The sequence below is a fragment of the Vitis vinifera genome, chromosome 5 (genome assembly GCF_030704535.1).
Source record: "Vitis vinifera cultivar Pinot Noir 40024 chromosome 5, ASM3070453v1".
NCBI lineage: Eukaryota > Viridiplantae > Streptophyta > Magnoliopsida > Vitales > Vitaceae > Vitis > Vitis vinifera.
The window spans coordinates 5454321-5479926 of record NC_081809.1 but is presented as its reverse complement, the minus strand read 5'-3'; the positions used below and the strand labels follow the sequence as shown (position 1 = coordinate 5479926).

Genomic DNA, 25606 nt, shown 5'->3' with positions numbered 1-25606 from the left:
GCTTAGAGATTCCATAAGTGTGGTCCTCATCCATTGCCTTTGTTTTTCCTATCCATATGTCTATGTCTATGGACTATGGTCAGGCCACAGTGCATGCCTCTCCCTTTTAGTGCCCTTTGCTCAGCCTGCAACTAAGTTCAACATCTTTAACCCCCCCTAGATTCAGAAATAATTTAATGAGTATAATGGAAGACCCCACGTAATCCCTTTTCATAGCAAAGATATACCTTACTATAGTCATTATGAAGGAACATTAAATCCTTTGATTATTTTGTTTTCAAAGCAGTCCTAGTTACCAAAAATTGAATAGTCTGACATTGATTTTTAACCATTGATGGTTCAAGTAGAAATATAGAAATTATGTAGGAAGCATGGTGATTAATATACAGACCATGGAACTTAGTGTCTAATGAGTCCTCACAAGATTTAATATAGAAATACTAAAGTGGTGTTTTATTTTTTTAGTTGAATAGAAAAAGTTAAAATATTTAACTTTTTCTGTTCAGCTAAAAGTGACATGTTGACATCCCTAAGTGATTAAAAATACAGTAATAAAATAAAGAGCACGAGGACATCCCACGTCCATAAGAAACCTCAACACCCTTGTATAGGTTTAGGCGGTCCAGAACAGAAACATATCTGATTTTTGGGGATCGTTATTCATAACATTGTACAGTTAATAGCTCAAATTATTTCAAGCTTATAATTCGTCCTAAGAAAACCAAACCCAATGGGCCCAAAACTCGAGTAAACAGGTCAGCGTTCTAACCTGGAAAGCCGATTGCCACCTCGTGGTTTAAGATAGACCCAATATGATTTTTTTTTTCGGTGAAGTGATGGCCCAATAAGCCCAAGAGGAGAATTCCACAATTTCGATTCCCGTGGCAAATCAATTCCCAAAGTTTGTCATTCCGTTCCCTCTCTCCCCCTCTCACCCACCTGAGCACAGCCATGGCGCTTCATCTCTCCTCGATGCAATTTCCAGTGTCATCATCGTCGCCCTCAACCAGACTTGGAAAAATTACATCTCAGCTAAAAACTTCCGCACAAATCAGAGCAAGGGCAGCAGTAATTAGCCACTCTGTCTTCCATCGCCGAACTATATCCACCAACGCCATAGAACAGGGGCGTCAAGATGGCCCCTCGGATGAACCAGAAGCGGTCGAGAGTCCGCCCGCTGAACCGAACACTGCTAAGCTGTCGGAGCTGGGATCAGAAATCAAGAAGACGATGAAGGAGAGAGAAGAGACAGGGAAAGAGGCAGATTTCTGGAGCGGAGTGGCGGAGGAGATAAGAGAGATAGAGTGGCCGGCGTTCGGAAAGGTATTGGGGACAACGTGGGTGGTGCTGGGCGTCATAGCCGGATCCAGCGTTGCGTTGCTTACCGTAAATGCTGTTTTGGCTGAACTGTCGGATAGAGTTTTCGCTGGAAAGGGTGTTCAGGATTTTTTTGGATAAAGGGCTCATAGTGATAGGTCAAGTATCAGTCCTGGAGCCCCCACTCTCATCTCAAACCAACCCTCCTATTTAACATTCTGCTATTCTGCTCATGTTTTTGTTTCTGGTTGCTTGATGTTTGGTTTCTATTCTGCCCAAATGCAAAGATGGTAGTGAAGTAATCCAAGTTTTTCCCTTAACTTCCTAAGCTTCACATTCTGTAAACTATTATCAATTCATGATCTCAATAATACATAGTCTTCTGAGGTAAATTCTACATGGATGAGAATTTAATTTCGATAATATACGGGTGCAACACACCTAAAACATCATTTTGACAACTTTCAAAATAGGTTGTTCTTGTTTCATCCCTCACGGGCACAAAAAAAACAAATTATTTCGGTACAAAATTAACTCAGGCTCCTCAAGTTCTAAATCATCCTACTGAACAGGCTAATCAAAATATGCAAATCCCACATGTTTTCCACCAACAAAATAACACATAATCCCAAATTCATGGAGATTTCAATCTATTGTCGTGACTCATCATCAACCTATATGCCAATTCATAAAAGCCTACTACACCATATAACAAGACATTGAACTAATTTACCCAACAAGTTTGACAAAATGGAGAGAAAAAAAGTGCAAACCCACTCTATTCATTTGTGCTTGCAGGTCCGACGAGGACTCCCTGGGCAGAACCTTCCTTCTTCTCATTCTCATCCTTCACCTCACCATCTGATTTTCTTATCCTAATTTTGTATTTAGCCTCAAATTCTGCGATTTCCTTTTTTTTCTTCTCAAGGGCCTCGTTAAGCCTAGAAATCACTTCCTCCAGACCCTCTTTGTTGCGCTGAACAGCTGGCAAGACCTCCTTGATGGTTCTCTCAACCAGCACACCTCCAATCATCCGGTAGCACCGTCTGGATGGATCCAGTGGCTGAATAGCTCCAATGACAAGAGAATGCTCACTCACTTCCATCTCTAGTTCAGTGATTTTTGAGTAAATTTGGTTTAGTTCTGCCCTCATAGCACCATATATGTTAGCAACTGCTTGTTCATTCACCGGTTCCTTCAGATCACCTCCTGCTTTGCCAGCCATGACTCTGATGAAATGATACAAGGGACAACATTAGAGAAAAAGAAAGATCTGCTCCCCTCATTAATCATTCATATCAAACATTCAATAAAAACAAAGCAAACTAACATTGAGTTCTTGTGTAAGACCATAAAACTGTAATGCTCCAGTATCCATAAAGTTGGGTGCTAGCCACAGTTCTACTGTCTGGGAAATAGGAAGTGAGTGCTTCTGTCCATAGTTCCATTTTTAGTATGCTAGTTCTTTTAATTTAGTTTGGTCAAGTCGCAAAAATTAAAAGCACCTAACAAAAAGGGTGGCAAGCACTTGTTTGGTTACTCAATTAAGGGGTATGGCACTATGCAATCTTGGATTAGTTACATTACACAAGAAATGTGTTAATGTATGACATTACAAACGCAATTCCTGTTCTACAGATTGCATTAACTGAACAGGCCATTTCTCTTTCTTTCTTCCTCGAGTTGCCCCTCTCCTACCATCTCTTCCTCATTCCAACCTAGATTACTAAGGATGCAGAAATCACTCAGAGCATGGATGCCATATTAACGAATTGGTAAAACCAAACCTTGGCCTGGTCATCAAATACCTAATCATCCACACTCTTAGGTATGCCTAGATGGAAACACCAGAGAGTCAGATTCTGTACCTCTTTTTTATCCACCCAATTCCAGGGTCTGGTTTGTGCAATCAAGTTAAAGAGAATTCAGTCCTTCCAGATTCAATTCTCTGATAATATGGATATTCAAACCAGCCAAAAAAATATGGTAATCTGTGCATGTCAGTTGGTATCAATGAAAAAAAATACACGTATACAAATGGAAAACTCTCCTCAACCCTGACTTGATTTTTTCTTGGCAATCATTGTCAACTCTTCTCAGGTCAATCCATCTGATCAATCCCCTCCCTCCTTCCCTTGCTCCTTGAACCGTTCTCTCCAAATCCATCTAGCAATTCACTTCATTCTAGGAAAAAATCATAGAGCTCCCTCCCTCCCTTTCCATCTCTCTACATCTCCATCCAGCAAAATTTATAGAGGTCCCTCCCTCTGGAAACTGCACTCCTTATTTCTAGGACAAAATTTCATGGTGGATCTCTCTCCTCAACTGGACAAAATTCCTGCCATCCAAGTATGGATGGAATGTTAAATGTTGTGTTTTTAAGAAAAGAAAAGGACAAATCAAGCAAGAAATCAGCGCCAAAAGGGAACACAGCAAGCTTGAAACACAAGTATTCCCTATTGGACAAAGCAATAAATCCCAACTTCTATTGGATGATGAGAAAAAGCATGTTTGCACCTACAAACAATCTAAGGTTGTTTTCTTTACATAGATAGTGTGGTGCAAATTTTTGAAACAACATAATTTAATTGCTAGGAATTCCAATACCAAATAGGCATGACATGTAAAAGAAATTGGAGGCCTCAGTCAATGATTTCAAATAGTGCAATGTATTTTCTGGATGTCTAACACACACCCATATTTTGTCTAATTCAAATTAATGAACAGTATGCACCAAATATTTATATCCATTTTTCCTTGTGTATAATATTATCTTGAATCTTAAATTAGATAAAACCATGGTTAATGACCTCTATATAATTCTATAAAATAACTATTGAGTTAAGATTTAAAACAAAAATCAATAAAATACTCAACTTCTAACCTTTTTTATCATGAAGTAAACTTCTCTTGAAGAAGGAAAGCACAAAGGAAGAAAGAGGATTTATCTTGCAATAAGCAAAGAAAGCAAGATAGAACAACCAAAAGTCACAATTGACACATTGAAGAGAAACAACAAGGCCTCCAAGGAGGCATGAAATGCACAAGGAAGATATTATCAGAGAAACTACTCTCTTAGCAGTAAAAATAGGTCTCAAAGTTGCTGGATTAGGAATCCATTAGATTGAATAAATCAAAATATTCTAAGATCACCTGCCTCATTGAACCGCATAGAATAGGGCCTGGGTCCTCTTTTATCTCCCTTAATCCACCTAAGTGTGCAGGTACAATCACCATCATGGCCTTCCCATGATCTAGCAGCTCCAAGAAGGTAAGCATGATGCAAACCACATGCTTTCACATAAGACCTACAATTCAATATTTACCCAGGATTTCCTAAAGTGTAAACGTCATTTTATTTTATTTTATTTTATTTGACAGGAATATAACCATCCAATTTTTTTTCTCAGTAAGCCAGTAGGAGGATTCTGAGAATGAGCAATGACATTATTAATGAAATTACTATAATCATCTTCCTCTATATCCCCCAAAAGCCAGGAAGAATTAAGGCAATCAAAGAAGGGATGCATCTAGGAGGATCTTAACTAATACCCAGCAAATCAAACATGAAGTTCTAACTTGGTTAGGCTATTTCATAATATACAAAAATTTGGACTCCTTTTAACTCCTCTCTACCCAAATAGAATACACATGAAGCATTAGTATCACTAGCGTCCTTCATTAGATCAAATACCCTGCATTAACTTTTCTTTGCACCAACTATCCCAGACTCCTGTTCTTTCCCACGATAAAAAGGGCATGGTAGATCAAAACATGATGCTTCATTATAAATAGAGCTATACAAAGGGGTGGGAAGATGAACAAAAAAAAAAAGGATTTCTCCATAATTGCCTGTTTTATTTGCTAAATATCATGAGTTTGCAAGGTCAGATGGATCAGGACTCTAAAAACCTGTGATAATTGGCTTTTTTATTAGCACCTGTCCTTCCCAGCCAGGTCTCGTCAATGGTCCATTTCCTTGAATGAGTTGCTCTTTTCAATTGTTTCAAATCCATTTTCTATTTTGGAACAAACAATGATTGATCAAGTCTATACTTTAACTCATTAGATTCAGTAGTGGGTTCATTTATTGCACAAAATATCTCGAATGAGAAGAAATTCTACCACAATCTCTTGAAGAACTCTTGAAAGAGTATACCTTTTTATTCTTCATCAAGCTTGCCTTCCTGAGAATTAATTTGGATAAGAGTGAAATTTTTCCGGTAGGGAGAGTAGAGAATCTGGAGGCTTTTGCCCTCGAGTTTAGTTGTAAAGTGGGAAGGCTCCCAACTACTTACTTGGGGTTTCCCTTAGGTGAGCAGCACAAGTCCGTGGCTGTTTGGGATGGGGTGGAGGAGAGATTTCAGAAAAGGCTTGCCATGTGAATGAGGCAATTTATCTCCTAAAAGAGGGAGAATCACTCTGATTCGTAGTACTTTGTCTATTATGCCCATCTACTTGATGTCTTTATTGCATATTTCAAGAGTGGTTAGATTAAGATTAGAGCAAATTCAAAGGGATTTTTTGTGGGGAGGGGGAGCTTTGGAAAAGAAGTCTCATCGTGTAAAGTGGGATACCGTCTGTTCGGACAAAAGGAAGGGTGGTTTGGGAGTTAGACGTCTTTCTACTCTCAATAAGACCCTTTTATGTAAGTGGAACTGGCGCTTTACGAATGAAAGAGAGACTCTTTGGAAGCATGTTATTAATAGGCAGTTTGGGGAGAAAGAAGGGGGATGGAGTCCTAGGGAAGTAAGGGAGGGGTTCCGTGTGGGATTTTGGAAGGAAATCAAGAAAGAAGGGTCTCTATTATAAACAAAGTTGTATTTTCTGTGGGGGATGGTAGAAGAGTGAGATTTTGGAAAGACAAATGGTGCGGGAACAATGCTCTTTGTGATTCTTTCCCCCCTTTGTATGCCTTAGTAGCTTTTAAAAAGGCTTGGTTAGTGGAGTTGTGGGACTCAACGGGCGAGGAAAAGGGTGGAGTCCTAGGTTCTCTAGGCCCTTCAATGATTGGGAGGTGGAGGAGGTGGAGAGGTTATTTGTGACAATACAAGGAAGGAGGCTTAATTCTAATTTGGAAGATAAGGTGTTGTGGAAAGAGACTAAGGACGGGATTTTTTCTCTCAAATTTCTTTATAGTGCTCTAGATTCAAGAAGTGATGTTCAGTTTCCAAAGAGCATCATATGGAGCCCTTGTGTTCATACTAAAGTGGGCTTTTTTTATTGGGAAGCCTCTTGGGGTAAGGTGTTAACTTTGGATCAACTTAAATAGAGGGGCTAGACATTAGCTAATAGATGCTTCCTTTATCGTGTGGAAGAAGAGTCAATTGATCATATCCTAATTCATTGCACCAAGGCAAGAGTTTTATGGGAGTTAATATTTGCTTTTTTTGGAGTGATGTGGGTCCTTCCTTATTCGGTTAAAGATAACCCTTTTTGGTTGGCATGGCATCAATATGGGCAAAAAGCATAGTAAGGTGTGGATGGCAGCCCCCTTATGCCTTTTTTTAGGCGGTTTGGAAGAAAAGAAATTGAATTGCTTTTGAAAATGAGGAGTTTTTGATTCATAGGATGAAAAATTCTGTTGTATGTAATTTTTTGTCTTGGACTAAGTCGATTAGAGATGAAGGACCTCTTTCTTTAATCAACTTTTTTTATTGGTTGGGTTCTAGATGAGGGTTGGTGATTTTTTGTATCCCCTCTTTATTTTGTTCTTGCTTTTTAGCACCTCTTGTATACCCCTATATGCTTTGGGCCAACCTAAAGGCGCCTTTTCTCTCTTCATATATATATATATATATCTGTGTGTTTACTTATCAAAAAAAAAAAAAACCTGTCATTAACCCCAAGCCAAGAATTTCTCTCATTTTGGGTCTTCTCCTCTAAGTCTTTTTCTATTAGGAGAATTTGCAACCACTAGTTCTTGAGCTTCCTATGTATTAAGTGAGCTCTCCTATTATGTAGTTTGCATTCCTACCCTACTTTGTGTTTGATGACGAGTAGCCAAAAGCCCTCAAATTTCCTTTTTCTTAACACTAGATGCCATTACACCATACATAGTAGAGGAAAGACCAAGCACAAATCTCAATGATTAAACATTTCAAGGAACTTATTTTCTTCAAAAAGAAGATTTGTTCTTGAGGTCAAGGATGAAAATATCAGTAATCATGAATATGTCGATACTTCGATTTTACGGATATATCGAAAATATCGGAGAAATATCAGTGGATATTTTTTCACAAATATCAATAGAACGAAAATTATTCAAAATTCATAGGAATGCTTGGAAAAACTCCAAAAAATGATCAAATAAGCAAGAATACATATTTTTAAGTTATTTTGTAAGTGTAATTGACATACAAATGATCAAGAAGAAAAACATTGGTAGGTAAAAATATATCAATAGATTCGATACTTGGATTTTAAGAATAATAAATATGAATTTTGGAAGTGTATAAAGTTAGAATTGAGTTAAAAAATATTTGATTTTAGTAAATAAAACCAATTTATACATAAATATAATACATATAACATTGCAATAGTCCTTAGTACCAAAATGAAGATCGATGTGGTTCTATCATATTGATAGATGAAGGGAGCCCATCTTGTTGAAGACAATATTTATTTTAAAATTTTTTAAACACTTTTATTAAAACATGTTTTATTACATTTTAAATGAAAAATTAAATTAATTTATATAAAATATTTTATTTGAGATTTAATTTTTAAAATTTTATTAAAAATATGTGGTAACAACTTTTTCTATTAATATTAATTTATTTAAATAATAAAATTATTAATAATTTATCTTATCAAAATCTTAATTTATAAAATATTAGAACTTTCTTAATTTTTTATATTATAGCAATTTTTGGGTAAAATTATATTTTTAAAAGCAAAAACATATAAAATTAAATAAAATTGAAAGGATAAATATAAAAAAAAATTAAGAGTGAAGTGTTAAAAATAAAAGGATAATAGAAAATCAAATGATAATATAAAAACACGGGTGAAATCTGGACCATCAGATCGTTAAAAATTCAAATATGGGAATTTTCAAATTTTTCAAAAAAAAACCTTAAAAAATCGCTGATTTATTGCAAAAAATCATGGACATATCACCGATTTTTTGAAAAAATTGGCGATTTTTCGACATTTTTTTTCATTCTCTCCTGCTGCTCCGCGCGTCGCTCCCCAGCCAATTTAATCGCTGATTTATCGATTCCAAACCGATATATCGCCGACATTTCTGACATTTTCCCAAAATTCCTCCTATTCGATAATCGGTGCTCAAAATCGTTTCGGGGTCGTCCGATATCCGATATATCTACGAAATATCGCCAATAAAAACCAAAATTTCAATCCATGCTTGAGGTAAGGAGTATAACAAATACAGAAAGAAGGGGCAATTTTTTAAGAATGTTGAATGATTCATGGGCTGGTTGAGTTCTACCAATTCTTTGTTCTTTTGCCTGTACTTTTCCTTAAACGACAAATTCAATTTTTTCCATAAAGGGAAATGAAAAAGGAGAATTTCACTTTGTCATATCCCTTTCTCTATTTCGATGGAGCAACAGTGGATGTTGAGGATTAGATAGAATTACCATCAAATTGGATCATCTACCCTCCACAACGAGATCTTGAAACAAAATGCCTAAAAGCTATGCATCTGTTAGTGGTTGTTCTATTATGAATTAAGATTTATATCTAAGGAAAATTCTCATGATTTCTTGATTTTTGATGAAGCAGAAGAGTCCTGAACTTTTGTTGCATCATTGGGGTTGCAGGGAAGGCAAGAGATAAAAAAAAATATTAGTGTGCAATGAACCGCCAATGGACTGTACACTAGGAGAAGAGCGGTTATTCATGAGTAAAAGAAAGAATCTCTATGGGAACAAAAAGTTGATCCTCTAAAACAAAAGCTCTGGTGATTAGAAATGAAACCTCTTCAAAGACTTGAAAAATGTCTTCTCCTCATTGGCAATCGCAAGGGTCTAGTTACTTAATAGGAAATCATCCCCATAAAAAATATGTACAAGCATAAGCCACTAATTATTCGAATAAACAGGGTTCAAAATTGCTTACTAGGACCTTGGAGTTCCAAGTGCCAACAACCAAGAGGACCAGGAGATGTGACACTGGAAGGACACAGCGATGATACGTCAGCAATGGTGGTTCCTACTCCTCCCCTCCAAAACCTCTCTAAGTCACTACTCAAGAAACCCAAGCAAAAACCTCAGTAAATTCTATGGTGAAGTAGATTCATAGAACATATAAGAAAGATGAAGTACATAAATGGTTTTCACTTGCAAACCCTAAATCGAATAATAGATTGAGCATTCAACTCAACGCCTTCAAGTTGATGTCGCAATGAAAAAGGTTTCTCCCTAGGGCTCACCCTACCGAGATGAGAGCTTCAAGACCTTGACTCTCAAAGGCTCGGCTTATAAAATGCAGGTCTCTGCCCAAGTTAATCAATTTTACATTATATTATTCTAGTACACTTATTTAATGACTCATTTTTTCGAAATTATAAATGTTTAGTTCTTAATACACCATAATATTAAATAATTATAAATGCTTTGTGGCTTCTAAGCCTTCTTTAATATATTCGCTTGCTTATCAAAAAAAAATATTAAATAATTAATTTCATAAAATATTTATTTTAATTAATTATGTTAAATTATCAAGAATAGTTCATATTAAGAATTTCACCACCTATTTTTGTAGAATTCATACATTTATATATATTATATATTTTATATTTTGAATATATTTTGATGTCATGCTACTCGTTTTAGTAAGGTAATGTTGTTTAGATATTTAAATGACCCATTCACTTTGGTAAGTGTCACAAGAATTTACTGCCACCAAATTTTTTCCTTGTGAGGGCACTAAGACTCATCTTAGCCAACCCACATATGGCAACACAAGCTACACCAAAAGAACATAAGAGAACATACAGGAAATCACTTTACTAACTTGTATTATTCCCTCACATAATACGAGAAACCAAGGCTTACAAATAACACTAAACCTATGCAGAGACTTTGCCTTTTTCACAGGGTATTTATAGATAATCAAAGTCCATTAGTTACTAAAAGTAACTACCCCATTTTAGAGACCTAGCCTATGATCTGCCACCTGTCTTAGCAGTTTCTCAAGGTCCTCTACATATCCTAAGGTGCTACTAGTGTTGTCAAAAGCAAAAGGCAATGTCAAGGCAATAAGACTCCTTTTAGCATAAGGCGAAAGACGAAAAACAAGACAATAGCCTGATTATAATAAGACAATAAAAAATATACATATATTTACCTATTCAATACGTAATCAATATAAGCACTGTCTTTAACAATCAATACTATTTATTTTTCATCCCTCATAATATCTTATAAAATTAACAAAATAGTAATAATTATTCAAAGTGTTAAATATTATACCCCACATCATAAGAAATATCATATTGTTTAGAGATATTCATCATGTCTAAATGGATATTCTAAGTTTTTAGACATCTAAAAATCGTAATAAAAAACAAAATAAGAGAATAAACATCCTAAAAATTCTTTAGGTATCATCATCATAGTCATCATTGAAATTAAAATTATCATCACTTCCATCAAGACTAGATTGATAACCCTTCATCTCATTATCTCTATGATTGATAATATAACATTTCATCTTATGCTTTGTTTAATCCAATGGGTTTTTTTTTATGGGTAAAAATTTGTTTAATTCAATGTTAGATTGGATGAAATTATAATCTAAGTATATTTAATCTTAACTCATGGTCAAAGGCGACCACCTCTATGCCTTGCGCCTTATCCCAAGGCGATTGCGTAAGTGTTGCCTCTTTGAAACTGCCTTGTCTGGATCTTTAAGAGGCGACTTTCATTTGCCCTTCTTGGCTTGATGGCCTAGGCGACCCTTGTGCCTTTTTTTTTTTATAAGTAAATGCAATTGTATTAAGAAAGCCAAAAAAATACACCTAAAAGTATACATGATATATATAAGGTTAAAAGGCTAAAAAAGAGAAGGAAAACACAAAAAAACCACTAACTTACTTACACCCCAACCAATCAATGAAATTAAGTAAAGACCACGAGCTAGAGCCAACATTAACCCTAACCCAACCCAAAAACATGTACAAAAAGGACCGTAAAATAGCTTGGTCTGTTAGTTCAGTGTCTTCAAAGGCTCTTATATTTCTCTTCCACCATAAGGACCAAAAAAAACACAATGAGGTTGCATTCCATGCTTTTTTCCTTGTCTTCCCAACAAAAGAGCCACACCAACTAATTAAGGAGTCCTTGATAGAAAAAGGCATGACCCACATGTGCCCACGTGTGCCTTACCAAGTCATCATGTGTCGTGGGGTCTCATGAACTTGACCATGCCCAAGGCTCATGCATATAGCATCACGCCTGTGCAACCAATTAATCAACCACCTTGCCTCAACCACACAGCCAACATCTGATCTATGTCATGCTTTGCTTATGGCTTCATGTTTGTGCTCCTATGCATTGCCCAAGCTATTGCACACTCGAGTGTGTGCAAGCCTTCATGGCGCCCTGCACTTATCCGTGGAAAGTCTTTATGTGCATTGGGTGGGCCCACGGTGTGTGATAGCCCACACCCTTGGGTTACCCCCAATTGAGACTACCACCCCCTCCCTAAAGAGGATTCTAAGTTATTTTCAATTTATTAGGAGGAGACATTAAGGATTGCTTCCACAAGCATAATGAATTTTCTCTAATTATGAAAAATCTAATGAAGTATCCCATCACTTGGAAAATTATTCTTTTAGGCCTCCAGCAACTTGGGGAACCCATCAAAGCTACAACACCCAACACTCATCGTGTCAAGCCCACATGAATGTGCCATCACACACTACCATCACCTGCACGTCATGCCTAGAAGTTATGCAATGTGTGCTGCCAATGTTGTCCCCAATTGCAGCACCTCCCACTGCCCACCACACACACCCTTCCTACAACTTGTGCCACCTAGCCCACTTTGATCCTTCAAGGTTGTCTCAACCAAGTTCCCACTGATGCACATCTTTGGAAGCCATAACCGCTACCACAAATGCGTTTTCCAAGACACAACACCTTGTTTTAGGCATGCAACCACTGACATACTTTGAGCCATGTAGGTGCAAGGTGCCACCACATATGCCCATGTTGTGCCCTCTAATAGCTAGTGTTAACCAAGGATTGAAATGTCGAAAAATTTCAGCGATATTTCTGTGTGAAATATCGCTTATCAGCCGGCTCCGTCACAATATTCGTCACTGATTATCGGTCAACGGAAATTTCGGTAATTTTCTGAAAATAACGCCGAGGTATTTATCGGTATTTTTACCAATTTTTTGAGAAATTTCCCGATATTTCCTGCCAGTCCAGCCCGCGCACAGGATACAAAACCTGTCCAATTTTTTATTTTTTTAAAAAAAAAAAAAGAAAAAAACATAAGATGCTATTTGGTAATCTGATCATGATTACCAAATTTTAATTACTTTTCTCATAAGAAAAAAACACAGCTTGAGTTTTAAGTCAACTGGGCAGGTGAAAGTTTTACAATTCAAAATTTTAATTACTTTTCTCATATTTTCTCTACATCTAAACTAAATCTATTTTCATACAAGAAAACATTCCCAAATAGCAAAGCCGGTCAATCTATCAAAAATTTCAGTCTGCATTGTAATCCAAACTAGCAATAGTTCTACAGCTGTTCAAAGAGAAACCCTAGATTTCAAAACTTCCAGCAATAGCATCCCGAAGTTACAAAGCATAGATTGGAAAGGTACCTTGAACACGGAGACGCTAGAATCGCAGCGTTTAGAGATGTAATGATCGGATCCTTCAGTGCAGATGGAGATCAGAGCTTCCTGTGCTTAAAGCAAACCCTCGGGCCTCTCGGTGTCCACCGTGAGTTTAGAAGTCAGTCAAGTGAAATGGGCTGAGCCTGGGCCGACCCAACTTTTGAACAGTACCTTGGGTCCTATACATTTTTCATTTTTTATTTTCATGTTGGTTCTACAATGAGCAAAATAAGCATCATTAGTGCAATTGTCTAGAATTATAATTCCTGTCAAAAACTCTAGACCCCCAACCATTGTTATCTTCGTATCCTTATAACTATTCTCTTCTATCACTTCACCTTCTTGGTCTACCACCTTCTTTTATTCTTTGACGACTTCAACTTCAATAATTTTTAAAATATGTTAAATTATTTTTTGGTCAAATAAGAATTAATTTAAAAATTATTATTTTTAATATATTAAGTATTAATTTTTAACATATAAAAAATAAAGAACTTAATACTTAATAAAAATAAAATATTTAAAAAAACAAACAATTTAATACTTAATATTAGTAAAAACTATTTAGAACATTTAGTGTTGAGTTAAATTAAGTTAAAAGAAATTAATACCACCACCTAAGTCACTCTATAATAGCATTCCCCAAATAATAAAATCAATTTTAATCCATTTTTAAAGATTTATTTAGTTTTATTACCTCAATGATCATGATAGGCTGGGTTTTAAAGAAATGTAACAAGGCCCAACTTTCAGGTGGTCGGGCTAGGCTAGAATGGGCTGGGTATTAACCTGAAAGTTGTACTGGGATGGGTCCTTGGTCCAAAAATTCGAGCCGGGATGGGCCGAACTGGCCTTTTTACACCCAAAATTCCAACTATAACCTTCAACCTCCAAAAATCCCTTATCCTTCCTAAGACCACACATCTCCTCGACAGTCGACACCCCCAAGGACTCCCCTCCACATTTCATCCTCAAGAAAACATGGCTACTCTTCATTTCACTACATCTCCTTCCTTCACTCTCACTAAACAAGTCCAGCTCACCAAGCTCCCTACTTTTCAGATCAGGCCCCGGCCACGCCCTAACTCACGCCAACTCTCCTTGAGAGTCCAGGCCTACAAGGTGGTAATTGATCACGAGGGAAAAACCACAGAGCTGGAGGTGGAAGAAGATGAGAGCATTTTAGGCAAGGCATTGGACACTGGCTTGTCTGTGCCACATGACTGCAAGCTTGGGGTGTGTATGACTTGCCCAGCTAGGCTAGTGAGTGGCACCATCGACCAAAGTGAAGGTATGCTCAGCGATGATGTTGTGGAGCGTGGGTATGCTCTTTTATGTGTCGCTTATCCGCGATCAGATTGTCATATAAAAACCATTCCTGAGGAGGAGCTGCTGTCATTGCAACTGGCAACTGCTAATGACTAAACCCTCTGGGTCAAGTGTAAAGGTTTTTAAAAAATTTTGATTTTGCGCATTGAAGAGTTGAATCAAACTATGTATGTTCCTGTTCTGCGAATGTTGAATAGAACTAGTATTCACTTGAACTTTATCAATGTTCTGTGCTGCTTTTGATTCTTAATCGATATGAGAACTTTGATCAAAGATTGGAATCGATATGTTTTTTCAAAACATTTGTAATAATCACATTATCAAAAATATTTGTAATAATCACATTACCTTGACCATAAAACCTTAATAAATAAATGTTCGATAAATTAAATACCTCAATGTAAGAACAAAATCTTTTAGTCTCCACTCGGGCCAATATACTAAAGTAATAGTCTCGCTAAATGCATGAGATACTAGTTTTTTTAGAAATCCTTAACGAACCCAGGAAATATAAATTAATAATTGATGAAGTAAAAAAAAAATAGCAAATAAAAATTCATAACATATAACATTGAGTAACTTTTTACGACTTTTATTTTTCTCAATTCAACTCTTCCTTGGAACCATAGCATTCTTGAAATCTCTTTATCTTCTAACATTAAGTTTTGACACTACATCTCCTCCTTTTAAGAGTTTTTCTATCTTCAACAACTAATAAACATCTCTTCTTTTTAAGGGTCTCTTAGATTTCTATATATTAAGCTTCAACCACATCCATTGTTTGTAGGTTTATATGTCATACATATACAAATATTCTACAACAGAAACATGATATTCTCTTTAAATTAATAAATATTCATTTATCAATAAATCAATAACCGGTCCTAACAGTATCATTTTATAACTACAAAACTATAAAGAGGCCATTATTTGAATCTGTTGGTAAACTAAAAAGGAGTGGATGATCCTAAAATTCATTATATACTTGTATTTCAACACAAATGTGGTAGAGGGAGGCTGCTTGCTATGTTCATTAGATGCAGTGGCGTCTCATTCCAAGGGTAGCATATTATTCCATCAATGTGTGTTAGAATCATAGCCGCAAATCAATCAAATTCTTAACAAGAAATTGCAGTTCATGAATCCAGTCCAGTCCTTGATAACCTATAAGATAAATGACTGAAGAAAAGGATTTGATTTTATTCATAATTGCAATATTTTAATACAGATAAGCCAAACAGAGCGGTCTATGTTTTATGCAAAACAATTTTCCCAGAAAAAAACATGTATTGTCCAACACGAAGAAGTTGTGCAGACTGGCTCAATCAGCATAAAGCTCTCAGCATGGTATTTTTGCAAGGAAATTAAGATAAACTATAGGTTTTGGAAATAAGTTAATCACCTCATCTCATCAGACAATCAGTGCAGCACCATATGGTGAGGTGGTAGATGACTAGCTTTCTTGGTTTTTCTCTGCTTAAGCTTCACCTTTACGTTAACACCATTGTCAATGATAGACTGAAGCACAATCTGAAGCTTCCCTTCCAGCTTATCCCCTTTCCTTGGTGTGTAAACCGTGTCATGGATATCATCAGCCAATGCTCTCTGAGCTAGAATTCTCCCCACAGCAGCACATGCAGTCACATTCCTCGTTGATGTCAGGTCAAATTTCATGTCCTTAGAAATTGAATGTGCCACAGCCACTACCTTGCTGGTGACCCTATGAATGATGCAGGCACGGACAGACCCTTTTGATATGAAAATGTCCAGGCAAAAGGGTTCATGGTAAGGGGCCGTGAGTTGATTAAAAGTGGGAGTCCTTAGCTTCTTCTCAACGAGAGAAGAATCTCTTCCATCAAGAAGAAAAATATGATCTTTGCTCTTCACAACCTTTGGAAGTTTTGGAAGTTTTTCACTATTAGGTGAGTTTTGAGTTGGGTTCTCCTTTTTGCTTTCTTTCTTATCACCCTTATTCTTGGAAGACTTCTTCCTATGGAAGTCCAAATTGTACTCTTCAAACTCTTTTGAGTCCCTGTCAAGTTTGTAAAAAAGACTACCATAAATCCTCATATCCTCAATCTCATCAAAATCCAGGTCGGCCTCAAAAGAAGGGGATTCATGAATCTGCTCATCAACCGCTCCCTTCACAACTCTCCTTCCCGATGGTCCATCTCGCCATGCCTGGGCTAAACCGGACGAAACCCGCCAAGTATCAGGATCCACAAGCTCAATATCATAACCATCAGGATACAGTCCACCATGGGAATATAATGAAGGAAGATGAATCTCACTAGAGTAATTTCCCCATGACATCTTCCTGTTATCGTCCAACGCTGATTGGGTTGCTTCCTTTTCCTTATCAAGAAACGTGGAGACACGCAAACAAAAATTCCGAGCCCCTGAAAGAAAATGAGAATTTGTAATCGACGAGGAGGTGATGCGTCTCCTCAACAACACGAATGCCATTGCGGTTCGTCCAATTTTATAAAATATACAAAGGGGTTGGAAATTCGGAAGTGGGCGGGAATGGGTTCATGAGAGTAGTTCTCACTTCTCACAGGCAAATCATCAAACAGCTGGTATGTGAAAACTGTTTCATCTCCTGCTAGGCACTCACGAAACTGGCGCTATTAACAAAGGCCGAGCGCAAGCGTAGGTAGACAACCGCTCTTCATTAGTTTTGCTTGACTAGGTGTCTTTTCAAGATCCATATCTCTATCCATCATACACGATACAACCATGAAACAGGCCCTTGAATAATCAATATTTCCGAAGTAGAAACGCCTTTCAAATGAAGAATGTCTAAATCCATTCCAACTATACAAATGGTCTATTCGCCAGCCTCTTTGGTCCAATTAGAAAGTTGCTATTCCAGCCAATTTTCGTCCTACGTGGTCAAGATTGAAGAAAATGGAATAAATAAATATTGATTTTTCAACCAAGCTTAAACAGAGATATTATAGTTTATTTCATGTGTTCAGAATCTTCAGATGAAATCAATATCTAGCACATTGAAGGCATATTTAGCAACTTTCTTGACAGCATGATATAATTATTTTTGTTTAATTTAACAATACGTCTCGGCAGATTTAGGGTTACTCAACTTTGAAGTATTTAACACTCGACTTCTCATATTCAAAACTTGATATTTTACCACTTAAACTTATTAAATATCAACATTTTACCTCCGATTACAAACCTTTCTTCAAACTATAAAAAATATTAAGTTTTTTTTCGATTCAAATATTAATATGAAATTAAGCAAAACCAACTGTGAATTAATAATTTCAAAGTTAAATTTCCCAAATACCTTCAATAAATCATTTATTAACTTTTTTAAAAAATTTAAGGGCACAAGTATAATATTTTAACAATTTTAAGAAACAGTGTTGAATTTTAGGCATGAAAGGGGTGAAATATAAAACTCGCTGAAAGTTAAAAGGGAATAAAATATATTTTATTTTATTTTTTAATTTAAAAACACATTTAATAACTTTGATTAAAAAATAGTTATTTAAGATATGATAAGTGTTTTAAGAATAATTGAAAAATATAAAAAAACACTTTAAAAAATGTTATATTATATAGAAATATATCAAAGTTAAAATCAAGATGAAGAAAACTTATTTACACATCCAAATTTTCAAACAAAATTTTATTTTTAAAAGCAATAAACGTTATGAAATAACTAGACCTGTGTTTCCCTTTTAATGAATTAAGACTCTTGTAAGTTAAGCTCCCAAGGTAGCTTCAGCTTTCAACCAAAATTTGCTTGGAAGCCATCAACACGGGTCACACGGCCAATGGCGGAGGATGTCAGAGGCACATGTGCCTGAACGTGCAAGGCAATTTTAATATCAACAGTTGGCATAACCCGCAATAATAGGATACGTAGGTTCTAAATAACCAAACCATTGCCAACTTAGCGATTCAGGGCGTCAACGAACATACCCACCAACTGTAACATGCCTTGTGTTGTCGGGATTGATAAAATAATATAAAAGGGAGCTACCGAACGATTTGGCCCATATTTTAAACTTTTTGGCAGTATTTTTATTTGATATCCATGCCAGCACTGCAGCTTTTTAGAATAAACTAACCAAGGAAAGACAATGGAAGAGAACAGTCCAAGTTGTTGACATCATGATCCAGTTACAGAACTCCTAACAGCCATCCAGGTTCATTTTACAACTTAGCGGGGCAGTTGCCAAATGAAGCCTCCAGACCTTCAAACATATTTTAAGTTATAAAGCACAACACACAGAAAATAGCATCACATAAATTATACAGCCACATAACAATCAGCGGAACATAATGACCATTCGCAGTTGCACCTTGATATCAAAGCCTAAGCTGGGCCATGCAACATGAAGCAAGGCCAAAGTTCCTCATTGCTGTCCTAACATATAAATAATGTTAGCAAAAGGGTGTCAGGTCACCAAATACAACAATAGAACACCACGTAAAGCAATGCCTAGCTATCTGCTCATGAATAAGCAGATTTAGACGCCGTATGGGTTCATCTGATCAATTTAACCTCAAATTAAAATAAGGTAGAAAGATGGGCCCTGAGACCTTCAAACTGAATCAAATACCATCTAGTTATTGTTGAAAAGTTCCTTTATCAATTCCACAACTGCAGTTCAACCTACCCCAAAAGTTAAAACAGAGATGGCATTTGACTCAATTTGACCCAAACCCAAGGAACAAGGAGACGTCTTGAATGAGAAGTAAAAGCAGTCTTTCTACAACAAGTCCTACTAAAGTTGGTGGTACCTTGAGTCCTCGACTTTGTTAAGCTACCTCCCTAATTACTTTCCACAATCACCCTAATACTACAACTTCAATCAACATTAGAAATACAACTTCTCACCTCAGTGAAGCAAGAAGCAAGGAAATGTCATGATTAACACACAGATATCGCTACCATTAAGCGGTTAGTGATTACAAACAAACCATTGAGAAAAGCAAATGAGATTGGGGTCATCATCATATCAGTGTTACCATCTTCAGAGTAGTCATGTCTATTATCAGTAGTAAGCCTGCTGATAAGCTGGTGCCATACCATTGCCATAGCCTCCATATGCAGGATAGTTGATGGGAGCTCCAGGATATGATCCAGCAAGAGGAGGGGCAGCTTCCGGCGAGTAAGCATAAGGGTTGGCTGGTGGACTCCTGCTGCCATACATGGCAGGTGCAGCTGGCCTGTCATATGGGTATGCAGGGACTGCAGCAGGGTACTGAGTGTGAGAGGGAGACCGGATGAATGTAGGAGCAGCTGGGAAAGATGATACGTATGCATTTGTCAAGCGGCCAGCCTTGGCTGGAGGCATGGGCCCACCATTGCTTGCTCGTGTTCGTTTGTTGGCAGGGACTGCAGCTGGCCTTTTCTTGTCAGTTTTTGCTTTCTCTAGCTGTTCAAGGCGCTTCTTAAGGTTTTCTGGAGGGAACTCAGCTTCCAGTTTGTATTCTTCAATGCACTTGATGACAGCCCGGAGTGCTGACTGTTCTTTGCGTCCAGCTAGGTTCTGCCAAAGAAAGAAATAAAGATAACAAGTCAAAAATGCAACTCTCATTGTTATTTGTTTGTGTGCATGAACAAACTCCAAAATTTTCCCACTCTTTTTTAGAGCCCTAACACCACTTTTCATCAATGTGTGATAAGTTTGATCTTGCGTACAGAAAAGGTCTACTCGTGTCTACTGGGTCTTCTTGATCAACTTTTAGTTCATCGAGAAAGAAAAATACATTTCTATTGAACCCAGCACCATTAACCAATCCATACAAAATGTTCTAGGAATAGCCATTAAGCTCCCAATGAAGATTCTAGATACCCACTATGCCCAATACCATCACAAAACTAAGACCTGGCTCCCATTCAAAACTCACAACATACAAGAATCATATCATGGTAGGCTGGGGGCCAGTCAACTTGGGGGACAACCCCTGAGAGTCTAGCAAGCAACTAGTCCTGCCTTTATTTTTTTCACTGTTAAAACAATCAAAATTAGGAGTCACCTAGAAATATTTTCAGCAGAGCAGAGATATTGGTTCTTTTTCCATCAACTATATCATCTATTAGATTTTTTTTTCTCTTTGACCTCAGAGATATACTTCTTGACATTTCTGATTTTCAGCAGTTTTTCAGTACATCATTCACCCCTCATCCCTCTTTCCCTCTTTCTTCTTTTCAATCTCTGGCTACGGATGAAATCATGCCTAGTTTCCAGACATTGGTTTGATTCTTCTACATCTTTTTCTTGAAATTATATCATGATTTTGAAATATATACCCTTTTTATCTGTTACCTTTTTCTTTCTACAATCTTGTTATTCTTCATAATTCAATTGTGATCCCATATCAAGCCTATTTGCAAACATGATTTTGACAACCTTGGTTTCATGTATTCCCCGACAAGAGCATTTGATACTGATTGGATGCAATGCACCCACTGCCAACAATTAGGAGAGCCTTGAGAAATTTTTTTCTTCAAAACTACCATATTTTTGAGGCAGACAAAAATAATCCCCCGATTTGTGAACAGATAGCAGAAGCATAACGATGCCATAGGTGTTCCTGTCCCAAAATCTATTTAACGGTTAAACATGACCCCAACAAAAGTAATAATCAATGATCAGCACTACAGATATATGATTTGAGCATAGAAAAGATATTAAAAATGAGCGTACCCAGGGTAAAATCTGCTGTCATTCATCTAATAATAACAGGAGACAAGGTAAATAAGAAGGAAATCCAGTTCCATAAATTCATGTAGACCTTGCTTATAAGAATGGACACAACAAAGAATATCATTCAGGATGGATGGATGCAAGACATACCACAGCTCGGCCACTATTGTTGGGATCCTCCAAAATTGAAGTTGCAGCCTTCTTTGAATCTCTCAGAAAAGCCTTCAGCAAGGGTACAGGGGGAAACTTGTCCACAAGCCCAACTTCGTATGTAAAGTGCACAGCATCAACTTGTTGTCCCCTATTGACTAATTCTTCAATCATATCTGCATATGACAAAAGTTTTACAAGCATTAAAACTCAGCTATACTACACTGGAACATGTCCAATAATTCACAGTAAAAGCCCCATGCCATACCTCAGAAAAAGCAAAAGCCCAGACAAGATAGTACCATCACATGTCAACTAGACATTGACATGGTTAAGATATCATAATAATTAAGATAATGAAGTGACCTTGAAAGGTAGTGAGAATAAGCATCCAACTAGATCATCATGACTCTGCATAAATGTGACTAAAATTCAACTTGAACTGCTAATGGCAGCACATAAGCCACCAAAGCAAGTATACATTGATCAAAGTAAGAAAGAAAGACGGACGGAAAGACAAAAAAGGAAGAATCAATTCAAGGGGCTTTTCATAACTTAAACCATGGTCTACAACAATCGGGAAAAAACAGAAAAAAATAAAATTCCGAGAATAGCAGAAGAAAGCATCTCATATGATGAAGTACAAAAATATAAAATAATAAACTGAGTACACTAAGATCTTGGCCCACGAAAGGATAACCAAACGGGTAACACTTTCTACCTGGCATTAACTTACCACTTCTCAGCCTAAAATATGGTGGGCAGAGGATTTGTGATTGAGAATTAGCTAGGAAATGTAACAGACATATCTTGTAAGGTTTCTAAGAAAAAGCATCCAATCCAATAGCTTGGTAATGTGTTGTAAGAAGTTACTGCATAACAACAATTATGGAAAGATAATAGATGATTTAGAGATCCACCCAATAGAAAATAAGCTTCTGCACTTTGACAATAATATTGCTGACTTAATTCTCCACATGATTTAGACAAATGCCTAGTAAAGAACAAAATCCAAGTTTGTACCCACAAATGATATCTGAATAACTAAAATGCCAATCAAACCACATCCACATATGAGAAGCGCGTTTTTAAAAGAACATCTTTTAATGATTCCACTAGGTTTAAGAGGATGATTATTAATGGAAACTTTGAACCTTATATCTAAGTGATAAAAGCCAGTCCACTTTAATTCATCCATATATCTTGGAGATCGTGGATTCTTATCACCTGTTAATGCTTGGTAAAATGATTTTGCGGCTTGGGAGGCTGTAACATGGGTTTATAATTTTACAATTGATGCAATATCTGCATATGAAATCATCTAATAAGATCAATAAAAAAGAAAGAAGAAAGACTGAGAAATAGACAAGCCAAAATTAATTCATCTCAAGTGGTGTAATTTGTTCCACAGTTTGTATGCACTCTTCAGTCAGTTTTTGTAGTACCGTCGCACGCAGCTCAGCCACTTAGTTTGGGGAAAAATTATGTCTTTTTATTTCGACGAGAAACAAAATGCATATAACTAAACAGGACAAACAGGATGGAAAAATACCGGCCATTTTATCACCAAGCCCAAGCGAAACAGCAAGCTTAGGCATCTGCTTCCGCCACGCAGACCCAACAACAAGCTTCCGGTACAAATCAACATCTTCCTCCTTCACAATCCCAAAGGTCACCAAATGCTGCAGAAATGTATGCACGTCCGGCGTTTTAACGTTCTCAATCCCTCCGCGCTGGTCCAAACTCGCCTTCCATGTCTCAGCGATATCCTTCGCTCGTTCTTTCACGCTTGGAGTCACCAAAAGCCGCGACTTCCCCAGCACCGGATCCACAACTACCGGTATCAGAGACTCCAGCACCAAAACACAAGCCCACCCCAAATCATTCGACCTCTCGCTCTTTTCGACTCTCTTATCCACTGGAAAGACCTCCGATATTGCCTCCAACACGAACTTCGCCGGATCCACACATTCGGCTAAAGCCTCCGGTGTCTGGGCCCTAAGCGCATCCAATTCCTTCTTCCTCGCGGTTATGAACCTCCAAAACTCCTTGGAGTCCATTTTCAAGCAAAACGACTTCAATTTCAACAACAAACCCTCGCTGTCATCGACCTCCCCATCCTGCGCACCTTTTAGGAGAGCGATCAATGCCGCTTCCCTGCTCTCCTCGACTTTTCCAAGTGCGATCTCCACGGAGCCGTCGATCGTGACCTCACGCTTCTTGAGCACGCCTAGGGACTCCTTGGTGTGGTGATCCAGGGTTTGGAACTTGTTCTTGAGAGCTTCAGATTTCTTTTGGAGATTTTGCTCCAAGGAAGTGAAGTGATCGGAGAGTTCTTTCCAGAGAAGAGTACAACTAGTCATGAGAGACGTCTGCTTCTGGAAGTCGTCGAAGCTGGGCTGATTCAACTCGCCGGAAATATCACCGGGATCGGGGATGGACCCCATGGTTGGTCTGCGACTCAGATGCAGATGAGAGAGAGAAGAAGACGACAGAAACCCTAAAATGAAAGAGGGAAAGAGAGAGAGAAGGAGTGTGGTAGCGAAAAAGCTAGATGATAGGGAGAAAGAACAGGGCGCTGACGTGGGTGCGTATCACGTCAACACGTGTAGTGGCGTCTTTCAGCAGTCGGGGGGTGAGGGGCGATGCTAGTTTGCGCCAGGGGTGCGTAGGGGCCAGCGGCTGCCAGTTTGGTATGCGGATCATTCCGCTCTTATCATTGAGCCACTTTCCACATAAAGAAATTGTTTGCCGCCCATGATTTTCCTTTCCTTCCCTCGCTTATTTAGATTTAGCATTTAGCTTCACCCTTTGATGCAACCTTGTTATTACACCTGAGGCTAACCTCAATTTTAAAATATTTTAATGCTTTAAATAAAAATCACTTTTTTCTTCCCCCCCGCCCCAAAAAAATATATATATCTACATAAAATCCTTTAAAAAATTTATACGAACTTAACAAAAATCTGTTTAGTATCTTCGTAAAAGCAAAATGGAATATTTAATAATACACTCTTTTATAATTTGATTAGAAAGTTAATGCACGGTGAAGTCATTATGTGTCACTGATATGAACTCCTTTGACACGATGGTGTTATATTAATGGACCTCTTTATTACGTGGATGAATAAAGCGATGGCCGCCTAAGACCAGTTACATATTTCTAAAGTAATTTGATTGAGAGTAGTACTATCAGAGTAGGAAAATTGTTGAAGTAGGTCCAGGCAGGAAAAACGATGGTTTTATTGAATTTATTGTTTGGGATCGCATTCACAGAGCCTCGGATTGCAAGTATTTGGGATTTTGAAAAGGGTCACAAATTGAAGGTAAATGGGAATTATATAGGAGCAGTGTGCAGTGTAGCACAAGCACTTGCGTGTTGATGGTAGGGAATTTGAAGGTGGGTGAGGTGGGAGGGTGCGTAGGATTGGGTCACAGTGAAAAGTGGATGGAATGATGATGAGGTTTGTAGAATAAGAGGGGGAGGTGTGAGGGGGAGAGGGGGGGATGTGCTTGGGTGGTGGTGTGTGGTATAAGTGAGGAATTCTTTCCCGCAAACCGAAGTTGGATCAACAAACCAAAAAGGCAAAGCCAAAACAGGGAAGGGTGAGGGGGAAGAGAGGAGGGGGAGGGGAGAGGGGAGAGGGAAGAGGGGTGCTGAAAAGCTGAGGAAAGTGGGAGGCTTTGAGCGTGGCCCAATCCACTCACAACCACATGGGTGTAGTCAGATAAAGTAAAGACATTTGCCGGAGTGCCGGCACTCACTTAATACACTAACCCACTGTTGTAGATGTGCCATCTACCTACGCTATTCCTGCTTTGACACGCACATCACTCACCAATTAGCATTTACTAGCACTTGGACACAGGACACAATACATTTTTCTAATCACTCATCACTTATCCATTGACACCCTGGAATATTTGTAGCCATTATTTTGCCCCGATAGGGATGTGAGTGGACATCATAATCACCCCCCATAACTCCAACCGCATCACAACAAGTAAATAAAAAACAACCAAGACCTAAGGTAACTAGCAACAAATTTAGGATTTTAAGATTTCAAAAAAGTTCCAGGAAGAAGGCGGTTAAATTTAAAAATGAAACCCGTCTCCATCCGTCATCTCCTTACCACAACCAACCTTTAAAATAATGGTAGACAAAGGAGAAGGTGGGTGGATCAACAGTTGTACCCTATCCAATGGCCGATGCAATGCTCATGCGAATCTCCCCCCTTTTTCAGGCCTGCCGCCCTTTATCTTTGGCTTTGACTTCCAGGACCATGACCCAAATTTC

At 37.7% G+C, this 25606-nt stretch overlaps 5 protein-coding genes across 8 annotated transcripts; 2 read left to right on the top strand and 3 right to left on the bottom strand.

The window, feature by feature from the left end:
- Window positions 1–951: 951 nt before the first annotated feature.
- On the top strand, window positions 952–1709 carry LOC104879253 (preprotein translocase subunit SECE1). The gene has a single exon (XM_010651603.3). It carries the CDS (start codon window positions 952–954, stop codon window positions 1456–1458), a length of 507 nt encoding a protein of 168 aa, XP_010649905.1. The 3' UTR covers window positions 1459–1709.
- A 191-nt stretch (window positions 1710–1900) lies between these two features.
- On the bottom strand, window positions 1901–13387 carry LOC100244156 (prefoldin subunit 2). 4 transcript variants are annotated; one of them, XM_010651601.3, is made up of 3 exons: window positions 13127–13387; window positions 9403–9527; window positions 1901–2546 (listed from the first exon to the last, which is right to left on the bottom strand). In XM_010651601.3, the coding sequence occupies exon 3, from the start codon at window positions 2540–2542 to the stop codon at window positions 2096–2098; it is 447 nt and encodes a 148-aa protein (XP_010649903.1). In that variant the 5' UTR covers window positions 2543–2546; window positions 9403–9527; window positions 13127–13387; the 3' UTR covers window positions 1901–2095. The 4 variants fall into 4 exon arrangements, with proteins under 4 accessions (XP_010649903.1, XP_059592842.1, XP_059592841.1 ...); XM_059736859.1 differs by lacking the exon at window positions 9403–9527 and adding an exon at window positions 12682–12743 and having other exon boundaries at window positions 13127–13344; XM_059736858.1 differs by having other exon boundaries at window positions 9409–9527; window positions 13127–13268.
- Window positions 13388–14044: 657 nt separating this feature from the next.
- On the top strand, window positions 14045–14685 carry LOC100244206 (ferredoxin C 1, chloroplastic). Its single transcript, XM_002282481.5, has one exon. It carries the CDS (start codon window positions 14123–14125, stop codon window positions 14564–14566), a length of 444 nt encoding a protein of 147 aa, XP_002282517.1. The 5' UTR covers window positions 14045–14122; the 3' UTR covers window positions 14567–14685.
- Window positions 14686–15351: 666 nt separating this feature from the next.
- LOC100249372 (uncharacterized) lies at window positions 15352–17433 on the bottom strand. Its single transcript, XM_002278490.4, has 2 exons — window positions 15873–17433; window positions 15352–15649 (listed from the first exon to the last, which is right to left on the bottom strand). The coding sequence occupies exon 1, from the start codon at window positions 16934–16936 to the stop codon at window positions 15890–15892; it is 1047 nt and encodes a 348-aa protein (XP_002278526.1). The 5' UTR covers window positions 16937–17433; the 3' UTR covers window positions 15352–15649; window positions 15873–15889.
- Window positions 17434–19300: 1867 nt separating this feature from the next.
- Window positions 19301–24969, bottom strand: LOC100249314 (FRIGIDA-like protein 4a). The gene is made up of 3 exons (XM_002282429.5): window positions 22862–24969; window positions 21310–21485; window positions 19301–19998 (listed from the first exon to the last, which is right to left on the bottom strand). The coding sequence occupies exons 1-3, from the start codon at window positions 23754–23756 to the stop codon at window positions 19501–19503; spliced, it is 1569 nt and encodes a 522-aa protein (XP_002282465.1). The 5' UTR covers window positions 23757–24969; the 3' UTR covers window positions 19301–19500.
- Window positions 24970–25606: the final 637 nt, after the last annotated feature.